Source organism: Populus nigra, chromosome 19 (genome assembly GCF_951802175.1).
Source record: "Populus nigra chromosome 19, ddPopNigr1.1, whole genome shotgun sequence".
Classification (NCBI taxonomy): Eukaryota; Viridiplantae; Streptophyta; class Magnoliopsida; order Malpighiales; family Salicaceae; genus Populus; species Populus nigra.
Window position 1 is genome coordinate 12,445,876 of NC_084870.1, and position 17,459 is coordinate 12,463,334.

The window sequence follows — 17,459 nt, forward strand, 5'->3', positions numbered from 1 at the left end:
ATTTGCAAGTCCTTTTTTCCGTCTGGCAGTGCGGTAGTGTAATGGAACCTGAATTTTTTTTTCAATTAATATGTATATTCGAGCTTGACTAATTATATAGACTCTACAGTTAATAACCATTAAACCTTTAATTCTAAAAAAACTCTTGTCTGGAGAAGAAATGAAAAGGAAGGTTAAGACAATTCTAGTGGCTGATAATCATGGAGACTGCAGATGAAGACACGTGGGAAGCACTTGGGAGACAGCTGGAAGATAACTAGGCAGCATCCAAATCCTTTATAAATCATGTTTTAAGTGTCATCTTTAATTTTCAATTCGATAATTCTTATATTAACATGAGAGTATCCTAATCCGCAAACTGATATATATAAATGCATGGATATTTGGTTTTTCCCCTTTCAGCTAATACCAGATATTTCAAGAAAATTGGGACGAAAAGGCAGGGCAGTGACAATCCACCCACTAACAGCATTTCTTCCTGGCAGCAGCCACTTGACAGTTTTGGCTAAGTTGGCAGTCCCTCCCTCCAAACACTGAAATGCGGTGGAAGTTCTTGCTATTTGGAACTTGGAAGTGCCCTCAAGCTCGAGCAGAATTAACCAGCTTTTACTTTCACTGGCAATGAATCTGAGAGAGGCAGCAAATTGCATGCCTGATATGATTACCACATTGTGCTCTGAGATGCTCTCATTAAATTAAAGAGTATTGGAATTTACTGTCAGTACGAAAATACGACATCGTAGAGAAATTCAAGAACACCTGGACCTTCCCTGGCACTAACTTACAATCAGAATCAGCCTCACAAGAGAATACAGTGCAGTTAGTGGAAGCAACGTGAAGATGAATTTCACAAAGCAAATCTAGCCTACAACCTAGCTACCATTCTCGTCTTCACAAACCTTTCCCTTTTCCCAGCTCCTTTTCCTTTCCCTTTTCCCTTTTCCAGCCCCTTTCTACATGTCTCGATATGTTAAATGGTTCTTCCTCCCTCCCTCCCTCCCTCCCTTGTCTTCTTCTATCTTTAAAAAACAAGAACAAACACCTATTGTTCCAGATCCATGCGTATTAGAGAAGTTCCATTATCTTTACGTTGATATCAAAGTTTAAGATATCTCTACGAATAAATAAACCAAATATAGATAAATCATCCGATCAAGAGTTACTATGAAAACAAAAATGATTACCCGGCTTAAATCACAAGCACAGTAAACAGGAGTGAGTGTACTATGAAAATTAAACGTCTAAGATTTGTAGAGAATCAACTTGTTGTGAAAATGGAATCTTGCCTGTCCTAGTTTTAATTGTGGGCCATATGGTAATATGAAGGCTGAGGGGCCAGCAAGAAAGAACCTTGAGAAAGAAAGTGTCACACCATTTACCACAAAGTGAAGACAAATTATAGTATTGAAGTTTTCGTGATCGTGGTTTATGTTATTTTTAAAATAATTTTTTTATTTAAAAAAATATTAAAAAAAGTTATTTTTAATATTAGCACTTTGCCACTATATATATTTTTTCAAGTTAAAAACACTTTTAAAAATCATTAAAAAAAAAACAAAAACAAAAACAAAAGGTTTCGTAAACACACCTCCTAGTAACCTGTTTGGAATAAATACAAGTTGGGAGGTTGAAATTAATTGAATTACAGTGTCACAAGCTTGAATTGAATTTGTGGGCCAAAGCTCTTTTGGATCAAAATCGAATTAAGTTGACTCATGCCCAGAGATCACAAGCTTGTTCATACTTGGCTTAATTGCGCGGCGCCAGCTTTAATTTTTCGAAGCCTCAACTGCTTCAACATCTATATAATAAAAATATGGATCCAGAGCATAAAATCTAGAGAGGTAAAAGAGTAAGAGTTTCCCAGTCTAGTTTTGAATTGTGAGAAAACATGGTTCAACCTCTATTCTGGTGGAGTCAGCCAAAAACAAGGGGGACATTATCCGTAGTCAGACAATCTTGCACATCCTCTGGGAATTCTTTGAAACAACAGTCCCAACAGCAATTAAAATTAACTTTAGATGTTTAAGAGTGTGTATTTTAGAAGTTTTTATAATAAATATGCCGATATTTGTTTTTTCTTCAAATAAATGTGTAGATTCTCAAAATTATAACAATTAAATGTGTGGCATGAATTTATGAGATAATATGGTGGATAATTGATGGTGTGACACTAATGACAATGACAATACTTGTAGAAGGAAGTTTCTCACTTTCCCCCCCAGCATTTCAACTTCTTGGTTAGGTTAGTTAATTTTTTTATTTTTAATTTTTTAAAAGAAAAGAAAGAAATATTAATACAACTTGAGAATTAGTTATTTCAACTTCAATTAGTTATTTTTTATTAGTTAGTTTTTTCAGTTAATTTATTTTTTATTAAATTGTTACAACCTTGAGAATTCACATATTTATTTAAAAAATATAAATATTAATACATGCAATTGGTAAAATTCTCTAAAATAAACACTTATTTTATTTTATTTTTTCAAAATGAGATAGGATAAGGGGATTTAGGAATTGGAAATAGGCAGTCTAAAATTCATTGTGCCTCCGGTTTTAAAAAAAGATTAAAAAAAAAAAAGGAAAGAAATGCTGGCGAACACCTAACAGAGATTTTTTAATGAGCTTGGAAAAATTTTCTAGCAAAAACACAAGATGTTTTCCTTGAACTATAAGAAAACAAAAAGGGAAAAAAAATCCATAGTTGGTAAAAATGTAGTGATCATTGCCATGATATTCAACTTTATTTTGTCCTTTTCAAGCCAAAAAAAGCAATCTTCATTGTGATCCTTCACCATCTTCCTCACCCTGGCCTTTTTGTCAAATCTTCTTTGATGCTCTTCAAAATCCCTAAAAGCTTGTCAGGGTGTCTTTTGTTTCCCCTTTTAGCTAATTTGAACCTCGCCAAATAATCCCACTCACTAGCCCTTCAAATTTTAGATATCAAACTAATAATTTGGTAAAAAAAAATTCAACTTCATCCCAGCCTAGAAAAAAAAGACAGAATGATCCAAAAAAAAAAACTGAGAAAGAGCGACAGAGAAATATAAATCAAGCAACAACTAATTAAATGTTATATCTGAATTTCACATTTCTGCTTCTGAACAACTAAATTATTTCTTATATGATCACAAGAATTCAATCATCTATGCCTTTCAAGATGAAAGGAAAAAAGAAATGGCACTTAAAATCAAAGGAAAAAAAAACATGAATAAAGTTAGTAATTTTCTTCAAGGGCTCTTACTGGCATAAATCAACAAAGAGAATTCGACCCTTTCTTGCTCTTTCTGCACCAATTTCTCCTCCAACCACAGTCTGCTATCCATTCCACTTCTTGTCCTGAACATGAAGACAGCATAGCCGGAACCAGGATTAAAGAACCAGTCATGGACATCCCAAAGCAGATCAACAAGCAATCCATCAAGAAAAACTGTCTGGTTGCCTCTAAAATTCCATTGCAGCCTCTTTACACGAATCACCGTCTTCTTATCAATATATACAGATAATACAGGATGCTTCAAGCCTTCAGTTTCTCCACTACATTTGATCACAATGTCATGTTGACTTCCTGTTTCACAAAACTGTGCCTTTGTAGCATATATAGTATTGCCTGAACAATGTTCTTGCCTTGAAATAAGACTGACTTTAGCGACCGAGGTACTGCTAGTTTTGAACCTCTTGGTCAAAGTTTCTTCTCCTACATCACCCAGTATTAGGCCTATTTCTGAATCAACCATGACCAGGACATAAAACCCTTCAACAGGTTCAGGTCCTAACTCATATTTAGCAGAAGAAAGATCCCAGAAGACTTCAATCTTTGAAGTGTCAGATTCAATCAATTTGTTGCCTTTCAGCTTTCTAAAGAACCTGGTATGAGTGCCGAGTTTGAAAGAGGTTGAAGGGTCATTGCCAAATTTAATGCTAAGGCCTTGATTGGTGTGGTTTTTGGACCAAGAAACAGTGGCCAAGAGTTGTTTTTGAGTTGAGAGGATGATTTTATAGAAACAAGAGACTGCGTTTTGGACAGACGGGGTTAGACCTGGAGAGATACAAGCATTGTGTGAGAAACTAGAACATGAAGAATGCGACACATCTATGGCATTTTCACTAAAACAAGATACTATATCTCTCATTGTAAAGAACAAGAACAATTCTTTTGATGAAGATATGGAATAAACTTCAATTGGGTTCTTCAATATGGAGAGAGAGAGAGAGAGAGAGAGAGAGACAGAGATAGAGAGAGAGATCTGAGTGTTAAGAGAGATGGGAGTCTCTCCTTTGGCTTTTGGCTTTTGGCTTATAGCAAGAAGAAAATGTATAGTTTAAAGGCTGGCCAGGGTAGGTGCCTTTTGAACTCTCTTTTTAATTATTTTTTTTACAAAGGAAATTCATATTACAAGGAGAGAAATAAGGAGAGAGCAGGCAAGGAAATCTATTTTCCTGACAGCCCATTTGTATTTAACATGATTCTCTCTCTCTCACCTTAAATTATGCATCTTATAAGAAGGAAAAGAATAGAAGATTGTAAAAAAATAAATAGAAGATTGAGCTGCCAGTTCATGTTAAAAAATTAAAATTAAAATTAAAATAAAGACGGGGAGAAAAAGAGGGCAAGGGCATAATCTGAATACCGGCATCATTTTCGAGTTTGTGACATGATCATGTTTTGCCTTTAATTCCATTCCTTGGCTTCGGTGAGTAATATAAAGAGAGAAGAATAATTGAAGGAGCAAAATGAGTGACATGATTTTCGTTGATTGCTCTTTTAAGGGATGGGATTAATTTCTTTTTAGTTCCTTCTTTTGATTACAGACAGAAACCACTCAGCGGATCGACCCGGTTCACCAAAATCTAGACCAGGACAATTCAGTTAAAAAATCTAGGAATTCAAGGTTTTTTTAATGAAAATTTAGGTTATAGAGAGCAAGCTGACTGATTTATGATTCAGGTCCTGGGTTGGGTCTAACCCAACCCGAGACAGTTAGTTATATAGTGAGATTAATCATTAAGGATAAGGTAAGAAAGTTGGGAAAAAAATTGAGAACAGCTATATAAGACATGGAGGAGGGTGACAAGATGTCTTGGGTATTATACGATAGAACAAAACTTGTGTGTGAATTTCCGCTACAGACATGATTTATGGTAGCGAAATTTGGACCCCGCAAAATAAATTGTCTGAAGAGCCAGGGACCCACCAACTGCTACTCCCAACACACCTAGGGATAATGAGAGCAAGAAAGTTGCCTTTGTTCCACCCCCCCCCCCCCTCTTTTTTTTAATTGTTGTTATCACTTTCATTTGACTCTCGCCTCGGAATTAAAATTAGGAATAATTAAAAAAAGATTATATAATTTGATCTAATTTTTTTTATATATTTTCATAAATTATATTTTCTATTTTATGATATATATATTCAATAACATTTTACATCTTCAATATTATATTTTATTTGAATCTTTTATTTGATTGGGTGTGTAAACTGTAAAGTATAATTTATAAAAGTATAGAGAAAATAAAATTTAGATTAAATCATATGATACTTTTTAGAATTATTCATTAAAATTAAAATAATTATGGAGTAATATACTATATAAGTTACTATTATATGAAATAATTTTTTTTAATTAGTGATGATCTTGCAGGCACACAACCTTTAATAAAAAATATCATGTGGTTGCAGTTGGGAAGAAAGAGCTTTAAAATAAATGCAACCTTGAAACTAACTAATCATCCATAGTGAAATATATTTTATTTTTAAATTCTTGGTCAATAAGCTCCTCCTATTAAATGAGGTTTATTATTTCCAAATTTATTTTATAGAAGGTGGAAAAATAGGTGATGTTTAGTTCATGGAATCTAAAATTTATTATTAAAATCAATCGTCTAAAAAAGGATGTCTCAATTAATAAATAAATATAAAATACAAAGTCCACAACATATAAAAAATCAAATAAAAAATTAAGAATACGTGATATATTATACAAATTGCCATGTAAAAAACAAACATGAAATCAAGAATTGTGATGCATGAGATATTTTTCATGAAAATATATATTTTTCTTTGTTAATTTGCTTTCTATTTTTATTTTTCTATTCTATATTATGGTGTTTTTTTTTTCTATTTAGAGAGAATGATTTTTCTACTTTTATTTTTCTATTTGATATTACTAGGGTTTTCTATTTTATTTCTATATAAAGAATTGTAATAATTTTTTGACAAGTAATGATATAAATAAACAAAAATTGAATATTTTGACTATCTTCCCATATTTTTTTATGTTTTTAGTCTTTAAAAGATTTCAACCCGGAACAAACCCTTTATTCTTTGTTTTCACATAATTCAAATTATGAATAAATTTGCTTTATAAAACTATAAAGTATTCCAAAAGAATCCCCTCCCCCCCGTCTCTCCCAAACTCTCCGAAGAAAAGATAGATAGACATTAATTAGTTGTTTGAATTTGTTTATCTTAGAGGTCCAGCAAGAGTAAAGCAAAGCTCTGGTATTTTGGGTCAAAAAGTTGCATAAATAGAAGAAAAGAAAAGAAAAACAAGCTATGATTTAATACTTTGAAAAGCTAAAAGCAGTGATTAAAAGGAAAGCAGAAAGGCATGCCTTGTGATTAGCACATGCGGGTGCTAATACTATCCTCATTGTTAATGAAACATAATAATTAATGGGATGGGAAAAAGAAGGAGGAAGAAGAAGAAGAAGAAGAAGGTTTTAAACGACGAGAGGAATCCGTCCCAAGAAACATAGAAAACAATCCAAGTTGAGCATTATGACACCTCCTTGAGTACAAGTGAAGAGAGAGGAGGCATGCTTTTGTGTTATGGGCCACAGGATGGTTTGGCCCTACACCAAGGGCATGTTCCTTCATTATGACCAAGCAAACTCTCATGCTGTAGAATGCTGAATCCACTCCTCGAAAACTGTTTGAGAGGGATCTTGGGCTATATATATATATATATATATATATATAAGTTCATAGGCAGCCTAGCATCCCATCAAGGCATCGACAATATTTTGATCTCCCCCCTTTTTTTCAATGGCTAGGCTATACATAAAGGGTAACTCTTTTTATTATTATTATATATATTACCCCTTTTAATTAGTTTGAGATGTTGATTGAGTTGGATCTCAAGGGTGTTAAGATAATCAAGTGACTCATACTAGTAATTAGAAAACAACCATCATTGTTAATTATTCAAAGTTGTTGTAGCGTTGTAAATCATCCTTTATTTATTCATAAATTCGTCACACATATGATAGCTTAGCAAGTTAATTAGACATCCTTATTTTTAATTGTGATTCATGGCACGTGTACTTTATATTTTATCCATACTGAAATTACAAAATTCTCAAAAAATAAAAAACCAAGAATTGAAGCATATATTTTTTTTTTCTTTCAATTTTCTATCATAATTATTTTCTGATATTTTTTTTAAAAAAACTCGAGATAGATATAATTTCTTTATTTTTCAAGAATAATATTGATTTAAGAAGGTTTGGCACTCTAAAACTATCTTAAATATAAAGAAAAAATATCTCCAATCCCAGAAATCATAAATTAACCTGATATTCTTACAAATTAATTCCCACATGCAAAGGGAAACAAAAGCATGACCACAGAAGACATATATAACAGGAGGATGAGAGAAGGAATCGAATCTGTGAAGAGTACTGCAACAACCTAAGCACAACTGGAGTCCGTAATTCATAGATAATCGTAATTCCTAACAATGTTTCTATTTTATGGTCCTAAACACCTGAGGAAAAAAAAAGGTTTTGTTAATTAGTATACTTAATTAAAGCTGATTGATCTGTCATCATTAACTCATAATCCATGCGTGGCTAAAGCTTTGTATTTCTTGGCAAGGGAACAACTTTATTCTTTGGTTTGGTTACCGAAAAATAAAAGTATTCCAAATTTCCTTGTTGTTCATGCAGTATTTAAATGCTGGTAATCCCTGTGTTAGGTAGCCGTCGAAGCAGCTAAGATCATCAGGAAACGTGAGAGCAACAATCATAAAGAAAACAGGATCCTATCGGGAAGAAATTCTTCTCCTTTGGCTTTACATGATTCCAAGAAATTCTCACCAACCCTAATCACCATTTGGCATCTTCCTTGACCAAAAACAAAATTACCAGCATTGAATTTTGTATAAACGTACCCACCTGAATATATATTTTTTTTTCATTGAAAGGTTTATTGGGTTTTTTATTTTATTTTGTGTTACTGATCTGTCTCAGCCATTCTCAGCAATGAGTAGAATTTAACCACGATTTACTTGGGGCCACAGCACATGATCTTTTCTTTATTTACATGTTCATCAGTGCTTTGAGATTGGCTTACACTTTATGAAACTTCACAGAAATTATACATTAATAATGAAGGGAATTTTTAAAGAACACTTGGCTTGTAGCCAGATTAGGTTTTGCCTATCAGCAATAACTTTTTGGTTATAGGGTAGAATACATGAATCTATTCTTGTCAGGAAAGCTAGCAAGTATCATGTCGTGCATGCTGCAACTTGCTAGTGATGATAGTATAGAGGACCTAGTAATCAGTTAGAGCCAACTGTTTTCTGAAACAATTGGAGTGTGCAACCCTACAAGACTGGAGAGTTGAAGAAATCATAATACCGAGGAAAGTGTCAGAATAGAGAGGAATTTAAATGCGAAGGATTGATTATGTCAAATTCGTGCTGATATCACTAGATGCCATCAATTTGCATACACACACACACACGCACACACACACTCTTTTTTTGTATAATAATATTCTCTCATTTATTAAAAGTTAATCGAATATATACCATATTTTAAAAGTTAACGATGAAAATCGAATTTATAGTCAATAGGTTGAATGAATCTCTGCTTACCCCTTGAACCCATCATGGGACAAAACACCTATATATATGTCTAATTAGCTACAATTTAAACTCGTTTGAAGGTCGAACCATTAATTCTAAACCTCAAGTTAAACACCTCCCTGGCCTCAAAATGATTTTTTGTTCTTACCTCTTTTCTTTCCAAATATGCCAAATTAACTTCTAACGATCACCAAAAGGCACGTAGTCATTGACTATACAGTTGGAAGTAATCAGCAAGGCTCAACATTTTGTCATAAAACAGTTCAAAAACAGGCACGGAAAAAATGAAAATGGAGTCAGAAGAGAGCAGCATACAGTAAATTTTTGTATAACTAATTGAGTTGTTGCTGTCTCCCATTTGACTGTAATACTCAACTGCAAACAATTCCCTGAAACAAAGGGGCGATGTATTTAATCTAAGCACACTGAAGGCTGACTTCTACACAATTTGCTTCTTGGTCATCATCACAAGAAGCTACTGCAAATAAAAAAAAATGGATGACCATCGATCCCAAAAACACCCAGCAAATAAACAAGAAGAGTGTCAGCAACTTGCACGCTTTCCCTCTTCATTATCTTATTCACGCCACCGTATCCTCTCATTTATTATTTCCTTCTGGTAAATAAAAAATAAAAATAAAAACATCTTGGCTACTAAATTGCATGTGCAATTTCAGTTCTCCAAGCTAAAGAGCATTGAAAATATCAATTATAATAATGTAGAGTGAAGAATGGATATTTGTATATTGGTAGTGTTGTGTGGCAGCTGAGATCTGATAGGTTTGCTGCTTCTGGGAAGTTGTAAGCTCTATTTCCCTGGCAACAGAATTACAGAAACCATTACCACCGAAAATGACACTTCGTATTCCGTATTAATTTTTTGCACCTGTTTTTTTTTTTTTTTTTTAACGTCATTATTGGAGTAGCCAGCTCTGTTGTTATTACATCTACATCGCCAAGTTGCTTACATCAGGGGCGGGAACCAGGGGGAGACAAGCAGGGGCCGGTTTACTGCAAAATATTTTAGATTTTTTTATTATTTAGTGTTTATATATAGAATAATATAGTATTATTTTATTTTAAATAAATGAATTTTCTAATAATAAATTATATCTTGTGTTTTTACCTTTCCTATTAACTAATCCCAGCTCCGCCCCAGCTTACATGTATGACCATAATAGAGGCACAAATTTTCCAGCATAAATATCTTACCATTTGTCATAATGCATCTGATAGTCTTTGCAGGAAATACTATCTCTTTGAACACTACAAGCCAAACTGATAGAGAAAATGATACTTATGATTTCTCTTTAACTGCGCAAACCCGGGGACTCACTAACTAAGGATTTAACTAGAACGGTTTCAAATTAAACAATCGATGAGGTCAAAACACAATTTATTTATTTATTTTTAAAAAATCAAAATTATATTATTTTAATTTTTTTAAAATAAAAATATATTAAAACTACACTATTTTTAATTGACCCGGATTAATCCGAGTTCAGCCAACCAACCCGTGACCTAAGCCTTAGGGTAGGTCATGGGACTTTGGTTTAACAAGTTACACTGTAAATTTAACAACTACAGCCGTATCTTTTCACCATACCCATACATGAGTTCGAAGAACCATAATATAACCTTTACTTAAGTAGCAGTAGAAAGTTGGTGACTTGAAATTTTTGACCATGAATCCAAGACAATAAGTGACAGATGAAATGATATAACTCCAATTTTTTCGCACAAAATAAAATAAACTAGGATATATTGCCCATGAAGTATATCATTTTAAGACAAAAACAAATATGACAAAATTGCACTGAACATAAAGTGGAATGCAACACCGGACCACAAAAGCAGTTAAAATGGCTTTGATTATGGGCGATCTAGTTTGTGATATATCGATAAGTTTTTATATTTCAAAAAAAAAAATTAAAAACTTCTATATTTTTTTTATTTTAAATTATTTTTTTTTTGGTGTTTATAAATTATTTTAATGTGTTAATATCAAAAACAATTTTTTTAATAAAAATATTATTTTGATACATTTCCAAATAAAAATTACTTTGAAATACAACCACATTCCTAAAAAATATTCGATATCAAAGATTGATTCTTAATAACTCTTTACAGCAGCGAAACAAATTTAAGGCATTTCAATCATTTGAAAACAACTAAATCAAGAGAAATTACAGTGTTAACTCGTTCATATATATTGACTTGGCCAAACACCATTATCTGAACACATAAAATTAGCCAATCACAACAATGGATTCTACCACATCAATCAATCAAACTGGCTTCTGTACATAGATTAAACTATATAAGAATTTTCCTAGATCCAAATTAGTCCTTGGACATCCTCTAAGTCAAGCCTTTAAAAATATTTTTTCTCCGGCATATAAAACCCAGCAAACATTCAGAACTGAGATGTTTGTCCCAGATCCAAATCTCTGCTAGATTTTCAAGGATAACGAGTAGAAAAGAACATCAAACCATACAAATCAAATGAATCTCCAACATCTCATTTCTGAGAAAACTCTCTGACCAAATGGCCAACCATTGATAGGTATAAAACATTCGCATTTTATGTCAAGCAGGTGAATAAAAATTACGTAACTCAGGAATACACAATATGGATGCCACCACCACAAGAATCTCTTCTCTATATGGATTTCCCAAAATTATTGATCTTTGTGGAAATTTCCAGTGCTGAAATTAACTACACAGTCTCCACATGCGTACCATTTTATTCATGCACTAACTGGATACAAAAGTCAGTATCATAATCATATTCAGATACTGTTATCACCTCAGTGGAAATTTTAAATTCACAAATGATCAAAGGACATAGAGAATAAAATCATCCTGCCACTTATCACAAAACCAATTCATCACATGGTAGAGTAGAAGAATTTCATGAGATATCTCAAGACTTGACTATTAAATTAAAGGTAGTTAAACAAGCATGTTTAGAAGTTGACCTCAGGAAACTTGAATTTCAGTTTTGAAAAAACTGATTGCCATTCAACTAATCGTTCTTTGCCACTGCAAGCACCGGCACTAGATGGGACTGATATAATTAGCAAATCTACCTGTAATCAAAGCATAAAAAAATAAATTGTCATAAAGCCCTATTCTTCAAGTGATCCAAAATGCAATTAGATATTTTAGCATGTAAAGAAAAACTGGTGATAGCTTTACCTTATATGGATTGCAAAAGCTGCTATACACAAATAGGAAAAACATTATTTTCAACTTGATTAAGTTCTAAACTAGTTGGAATTGCTTAGCTTTTCCTTCATTCAATTCTGTTATTAACGGTTTATCTCTACTACTTAAAAGGTAAACAAATGGAAAGTACATTTCAGCGGGCAACATTGGATATTCAATAAACACAGACAACTCACACCCACAAACTAAAAGAATAATCCTTGCCAATCTTCCTTAAATCCAATACAAGTTCCTCAAATTTTCATCAGCACTTTTTCTAAATCAATTGAAGTAACCAAAGGACAGGCAAAAGGCAGACCTTGATCATCAAAATCAGGGTTAAGACATTCATCTTTGTTTCCAGGATATGCCTTTGATCTTTGCATCATGGAGCCTTCCCAGTATCTAAAAATCCTTAGTACTAACTAGAACAGAAAGCTTTCAGCAAAATCTGTTTTATACCGTTCTCATGATACCAAGCTGACTTAGGATTTCGCAACTGCACATTTCCCAAAAGTAATCTCACAAGCCCCTTGCCTCCTTCCTCTCCATTCATTCAAGACAGAATTCCCAGGACCGCTAGAGGAAAATTCATCTTTGAAAAGCAACTGGTGGGTGATACCTAGTTGTTCTTTAACCATTCTTCACAGTAGAACAATAAGCTCAAATTTTCACTTTCATAGAATGCTACAATCCCCCCTACAAGTTATCAAAATTGCAGGAGAACAAGCTCAAGGCAACAAATCTTCCAATTCTGACCAGTTGGGACCTAAGAGAAGTACTCAAAACTTCTTGACAGTGCCGGATTCATGGCAAATACGACTCCCAATTCCTTTATTCTTCAACCCAAATCTTCCCTTTACATTTTTAAATCACGAATAGTATTCAATATCATTTTCGATAATTAAAATGCCATTCATTACATTTCAAAGATATAAAAGAGAGAAAGGGTTGAAAAGAAAGACCTTCAGAGGAGGTGCTGACTTCGCTTGGGAGTTTGGATACAAGGCAAGCAGAAGCAATGGCGCTGTGGACAGGAAGAAGCGAGCTCAATTCTCGACGCACCAATCTCGAAGACGAAATGCGGGAGTGACAATGGAGGGTCAAATTGGGAAGACGGATTGGAGAAGAAAATTGAGAAACAGAAACCCTAGTTGTTGGTGATGCTGAATTTTTTGTTGCTCTTAGTGCTGCTCGCATTATGTTGGAGGTAGACCTCCCTGCACATGCCCAATTTGCCATTTCCAATCTCCTTTTCTTTCTCTCCTTCAACCCTAAAACCTCTTTAAAACCTCAACAGTCAACACCTCTTTATGTTGATGATGGCGTTGGATTCTGGTCCATGGGCCCTCTTAATTTCACAAGGCCCATAGTAACCACAAGTCCCACCCTTTGCGTTTTGCTGGGCTAGGATAGAGTTGCTAATTAGTGATAGATATATTTTTTAAAAGTATGTTTTTTAAATATATATTAAAATAATTTTTAAAATTTTTATTTAAAAATGTTCTTCCAGTTAGCTTCCAAAAGACAAATAAAGGACAAACCAATAACAAATCCCCATATGATCTCCGCTGTTCTTTTCGACCTAATCAAGGGGCTGAAAGTGAACCACAAACACAAAACTCACACAACAATCAACCAAAAAAAATAAAATTCAAAACGACAATCAAAGCTCCATAAAACGGCAGTAAAGAAGGAGACAGTGGAACCTGACCTAGAGAAGCAGACATCGAAGGAATCATCGAGAAGCATTTGGCGAGAGGCGGTCTTGGCTTGAGCCTCGCCTTTCTTAGTCAAAACAGAGAAATCGGAGCTTATATCCATCATTCATTGCGCTTGCTTTGCCCGTGACGCACGAGAACTAGTCTCTTTGCTGCTTTAATCCGAGCTCAACAAGTCCTTTTCTTTTGCTTTTTTTTTTTCCTCTAACGCCTCTTGGATACTTGAGGTTGAAGATGACCCAATTGTGAAGAGGAGACGGTGGCTTCGGTGAAGAAGGAGGCGGTTGTGGTGGTGGCGGAGAGGAAGAGACGGTGGAGGTGAAATTGAAATCATTTGCGAGTGTTTCTTGTGTGGTTTTCTTTGTGATTAGTGAGTGTGCGCTAATTTGTGTTCGTTTTGTTGGTTGAGTGGACAGTTATTACCGTTGTTTCTGTATCCCATCAGACGAATGAAACGTGTCACGGCAAAACCTGAGTTTTTTTTTTTTGTTTTTTTAAGAAAAAAACGAAAAGACATGAATTTTTAACGTTGTTTTAACAAATTCCATTTACCTGATAAAATTGTAGCCTGTTGCCTACTGGACTTTGCATTTGATGTTAATCTTTATAGCAATTTCAAGCTTGATTGGTAACTAAAAGATTATTATTCCAGTTAAAATATTTGCTCACCATTAATAGTTTAAATTATCTTGATACAAAAAATTCTACATGGCCGACCGAACTGGTGGGTATAAGGATTTTTTGTTGTTGCCATTAATTATCAACAGACAAAAACAATACCGAGCTATTTTTTTGAGTTCAAATCATACCATTTCACTGGCCAAAGTAAAACGCCAAGAGGTTCTATCAAAATAAGAAAAAGTAAAGTAAAGTGACTGCCGAACAGATCCTTAGTTGAAATTTTCCCTCCAAAATAAACACCAGCCCACTCTGTATAGGTATGCATTTGCCAGGCCGCAAGAAAAAGTTACGGAAATGAACAGTAATTGGAGACAAAAAGTAATAGCTAAAACATGCAAAGACTCGATATAGCTGGAGTACAATTTTCAGTGATACTTGACTGTCATAGAAAAGAAATGAAAACTGAGCACAATTCCTACCCCTCCATAAGCGACCTTAACAACAAATGAATGCATCAGCAGAAATGCTGAAGAACGACTTAACCAGGATTTCTCGAGAAGTAAAAGGAAAAAAAAAAGGATAGAGAAATGCAGAGAATAGTGCAAAAATACAACCAAATAACTGGCTGATAAAATCACTCTTCCATTGCCTGATTTTGCTCGCTTTTTGGTTGGGAAACCTGGACTTTGATCTTGGGTAACGTGAGAGATTGATCTTGTCGAAGCACTTGAGGAGCCTTGACCAGGTGAATAGACTGCTCCAATTCTTTTTGTGCCTCCCTCCGCTCCTTGCCTTTCCTGACCTTCAACCTGCCAAAAATTTCAATTAATATCTATAGATTAAAAAAAAAGTACATCTAATAATGCTGTCTCGTAAAGGTGATGATAAGATGGATGTAGAACCTCTTCTCTATGTGGTTTGCTGCCCGGTCAGATCTGACCTTATCAATTTTCTTAATGGCCTTCAGAGTATTCTCAGCAAGATTCCGGTCGTATCTCTCAGGCCTATTTCGCTTTCTCTCAAACTCGAAGGTCGAATCCTTTTCAAAAGAAGAAAATGAGAAACAGGACAAGCACGGTGATGAAGTTGAAGGATTTAATTTTTGAATCCAAAGATGACAGCAGCTAAAGACACAAGTGAAAGTGAAAAGTGTCCCCTAACCTGGGTCATGTCCTTTCCATGCAATCTTCTATAGGCCTTGGTCCATTTTACTTTGCGAGGGTTCCTCTTCATTTTGAAGTTCTTGTGGCACTTGGATCTGCAAAATCGAAAAATCTGCAAAAAAGGCTTGACTGTTGAAAACTTGATGCCCAACTTTTTTAAATGACAATATCATAAGTTAGATCAGTAATATAAATCAGAAACTCACAACTGTATAAACTGTCAAGCAAAATTTCACTGGACAAACAATACAATGCATTACTGACTAGTACCCTTGATAACAAAACATAAAACAACCTCCAAAGTGATAGCCAAACTTAAACTAAAGAACAGAAATCTAATACCATTGCTGCAAGTTCAATCAATTACTATTAATCTTCAAAACCTTTGCATAATCACATATTTTATTTTCAATCTCTGACCCCTAAATTCCTGAGGCTAGCGAACCAAGCCCTCGAGTACCCTTGATAACAACAAAAAACAACCTCCAAAGTGATAGCCAGACTTCAACTAAAGAACAGAAATCCAATACCATTGCAGCAAGTTCAATCAATTACTATTAGTCTTCAAAACCTTTGCAGTGTCACAAATTTTATTTTCCTAAATTATTGAGGCTAGTGAACCAAGCCTTAAGCTGATACAAAAACACGCAACCTGAGATCACCGCTGATTAAAAGGTCAACAAAATGTAGATGAACAATAACAGATACAACAATACCAAATCTTCCAGACGCAGATGCAACTAATAAAAAGAAACTTGCTTAAACTACGATGAGCTCACCAAATCAACGGTCAAAGAGAAACATCATGAGTTCACTGACTTAGAAGTAACAATCTCATCCCCCCCTAAGCATGGCCAACGACAATTTACAGCTATAAACCCTTCACTCTCGAATTGATTCAACATATACCATTTGCATCCTAGGTTAACAGCTACAAAACAAATGACATAAACCAATATTTTACCTTAGCATCGTTGCGGACAAACTGGATACCGTGTCCTGGGTATACCGTGGAGGAGCAGAACCAACACTTCTCCAACCTCATCGCGTCTCTTCTTTAAAAAACAAAATCCAATTTCTGAAGTAGCAAACAAAACATATAAAGAATAAACTAATTGCCAATAATCCGTTAACCACGAGAAATTGTCACGGAACCCCAAATTCTTTGCAATTTACTTACAGCAAGAAAATTAGGTGACAATAATAAAAATCGATATCGACAAAAGTTAAGGTATTCGAGCAGAGATTGATGACTTACCGATTTTAAGACTTCGATTTGTTGTTGTTCTTGTTGTTTCCTGCAGGATTACTGGGTGAGATGCCTTGATTCGTTGTTCGGGTTGAGGAAGAGGAGAGGGGCGGAGGAGAGGGCAGGAAAACCCTGCAAGTTAGGGTTTAAGACGGAGTTTTTTCCTTGTTTATAATTGTCCCGGTTAGTTTATAAATTTACGAATTGACCCCATTCAAAAAATTTATTTGTTAACCGCCGTATGTAACATTTTGTTTGTGTTATGTCAGACCACAACTTGCGGACAAAGTTACTTTATGATATTGTAGTCTACGTTTTTTAAACAAATTTAATTTTTTTTAGTTTTGAATTAATTTTTTATATATATGCTAATATAAAAAATAAATTTTTTTAAAAAATAAAATGTGTATATATATATATATTATTTTGATATATTAAAAAAAACACTTTAAAAAATAATTCTCACCACTCTCTTAAATAGCACTAATCCAAAAATAAATTTACCTAGTGGATTAGTTTATTACTTATTAAAATAATTAGAATCAATTATTTTTATTAAATTTGCATTATATCATTTTTTTTGTTGATTCAATTGGATTTGATCAAGTGATTCGCGCGA

General features: G+C 34.0%; 3 protein-coding genes across 3 annotated transcripts; all 3 read right to left on the reverse strand.

Annotated features, from left to right (window-relative positions):
- Positions 1 to 3,047: 3,047 nt before the first annotated feature.
- Positions 3,048 to 4,424, reverse strand: LOC133679781 (uncharacterized). The gene has a single exon (XM_062102474.1). The coding sequence runs from the start codon at positions 4,131 to 4,133 to the stop codon at positions 3,231 to 3,233; it is 903 nt and encodes a 300-aa protein (XP_061958458.1). The 5' UTR covers positions 4,134 to 4,424; the 3' UTR covers positions 3,048 to 3,230.
- A 7,162-nt stretch (positions 4,425 to 11,586) lies between these two features.
- LOC133679681 (uncharacterized) lies at positions 11,587 to 14,201 on the reverse strand. Its single transcript, XM_062102352.1, has 2 exons — positions 13,052 to 14,201; positions 11,587 to 11,968 (listed from the first exon to the last, which is right to left on the reverse strand). The coding sequence occupies exons 1-2, from the start codon at positions 13,326 to 13,328 to the stop codon at positions 11,937 to 11,939; spliced, it is 309 nt and encodes a 102-aa protein (XP_061958336.1). The 5' UTR covers positions 13,329 to 14,201; the 3' UTR covers positions 11,587 to 11,936.
- Positions 14,202 to 14,807: 606 nt separating this feature from the next.
- On the reverse strand, positions 14,808 to 17,008 carry LOC133679630 (probable ribosome biogenesis protein RLP24). The gene is made up of 5 exons (XM_062102284.1): positions 16,850 to 17,008; positions 16,556 to 16,669; positions 15,590 to 15,703; positions 15,331 to 15,467; positions 14,808 to 15,237 (listed from the first exon to the last, which is right to left on the reverse strand). The coding sequence occupies exons 2-5, from the start codon at positions 16,634 to 16,636 to the stop codon at positions 15,063 to 15,065; spliced, it is 507 nt and encodes a 168-aa protein (XP_061958268.1). The 5' UTR covers positions 16,637 to 16,669; positions 16,850 to 17,008; the 3' UTR covers positions 14,808 to 15,062.
- Positions 17,009 to 17,459: the final 451 nt, after the last annotated feature.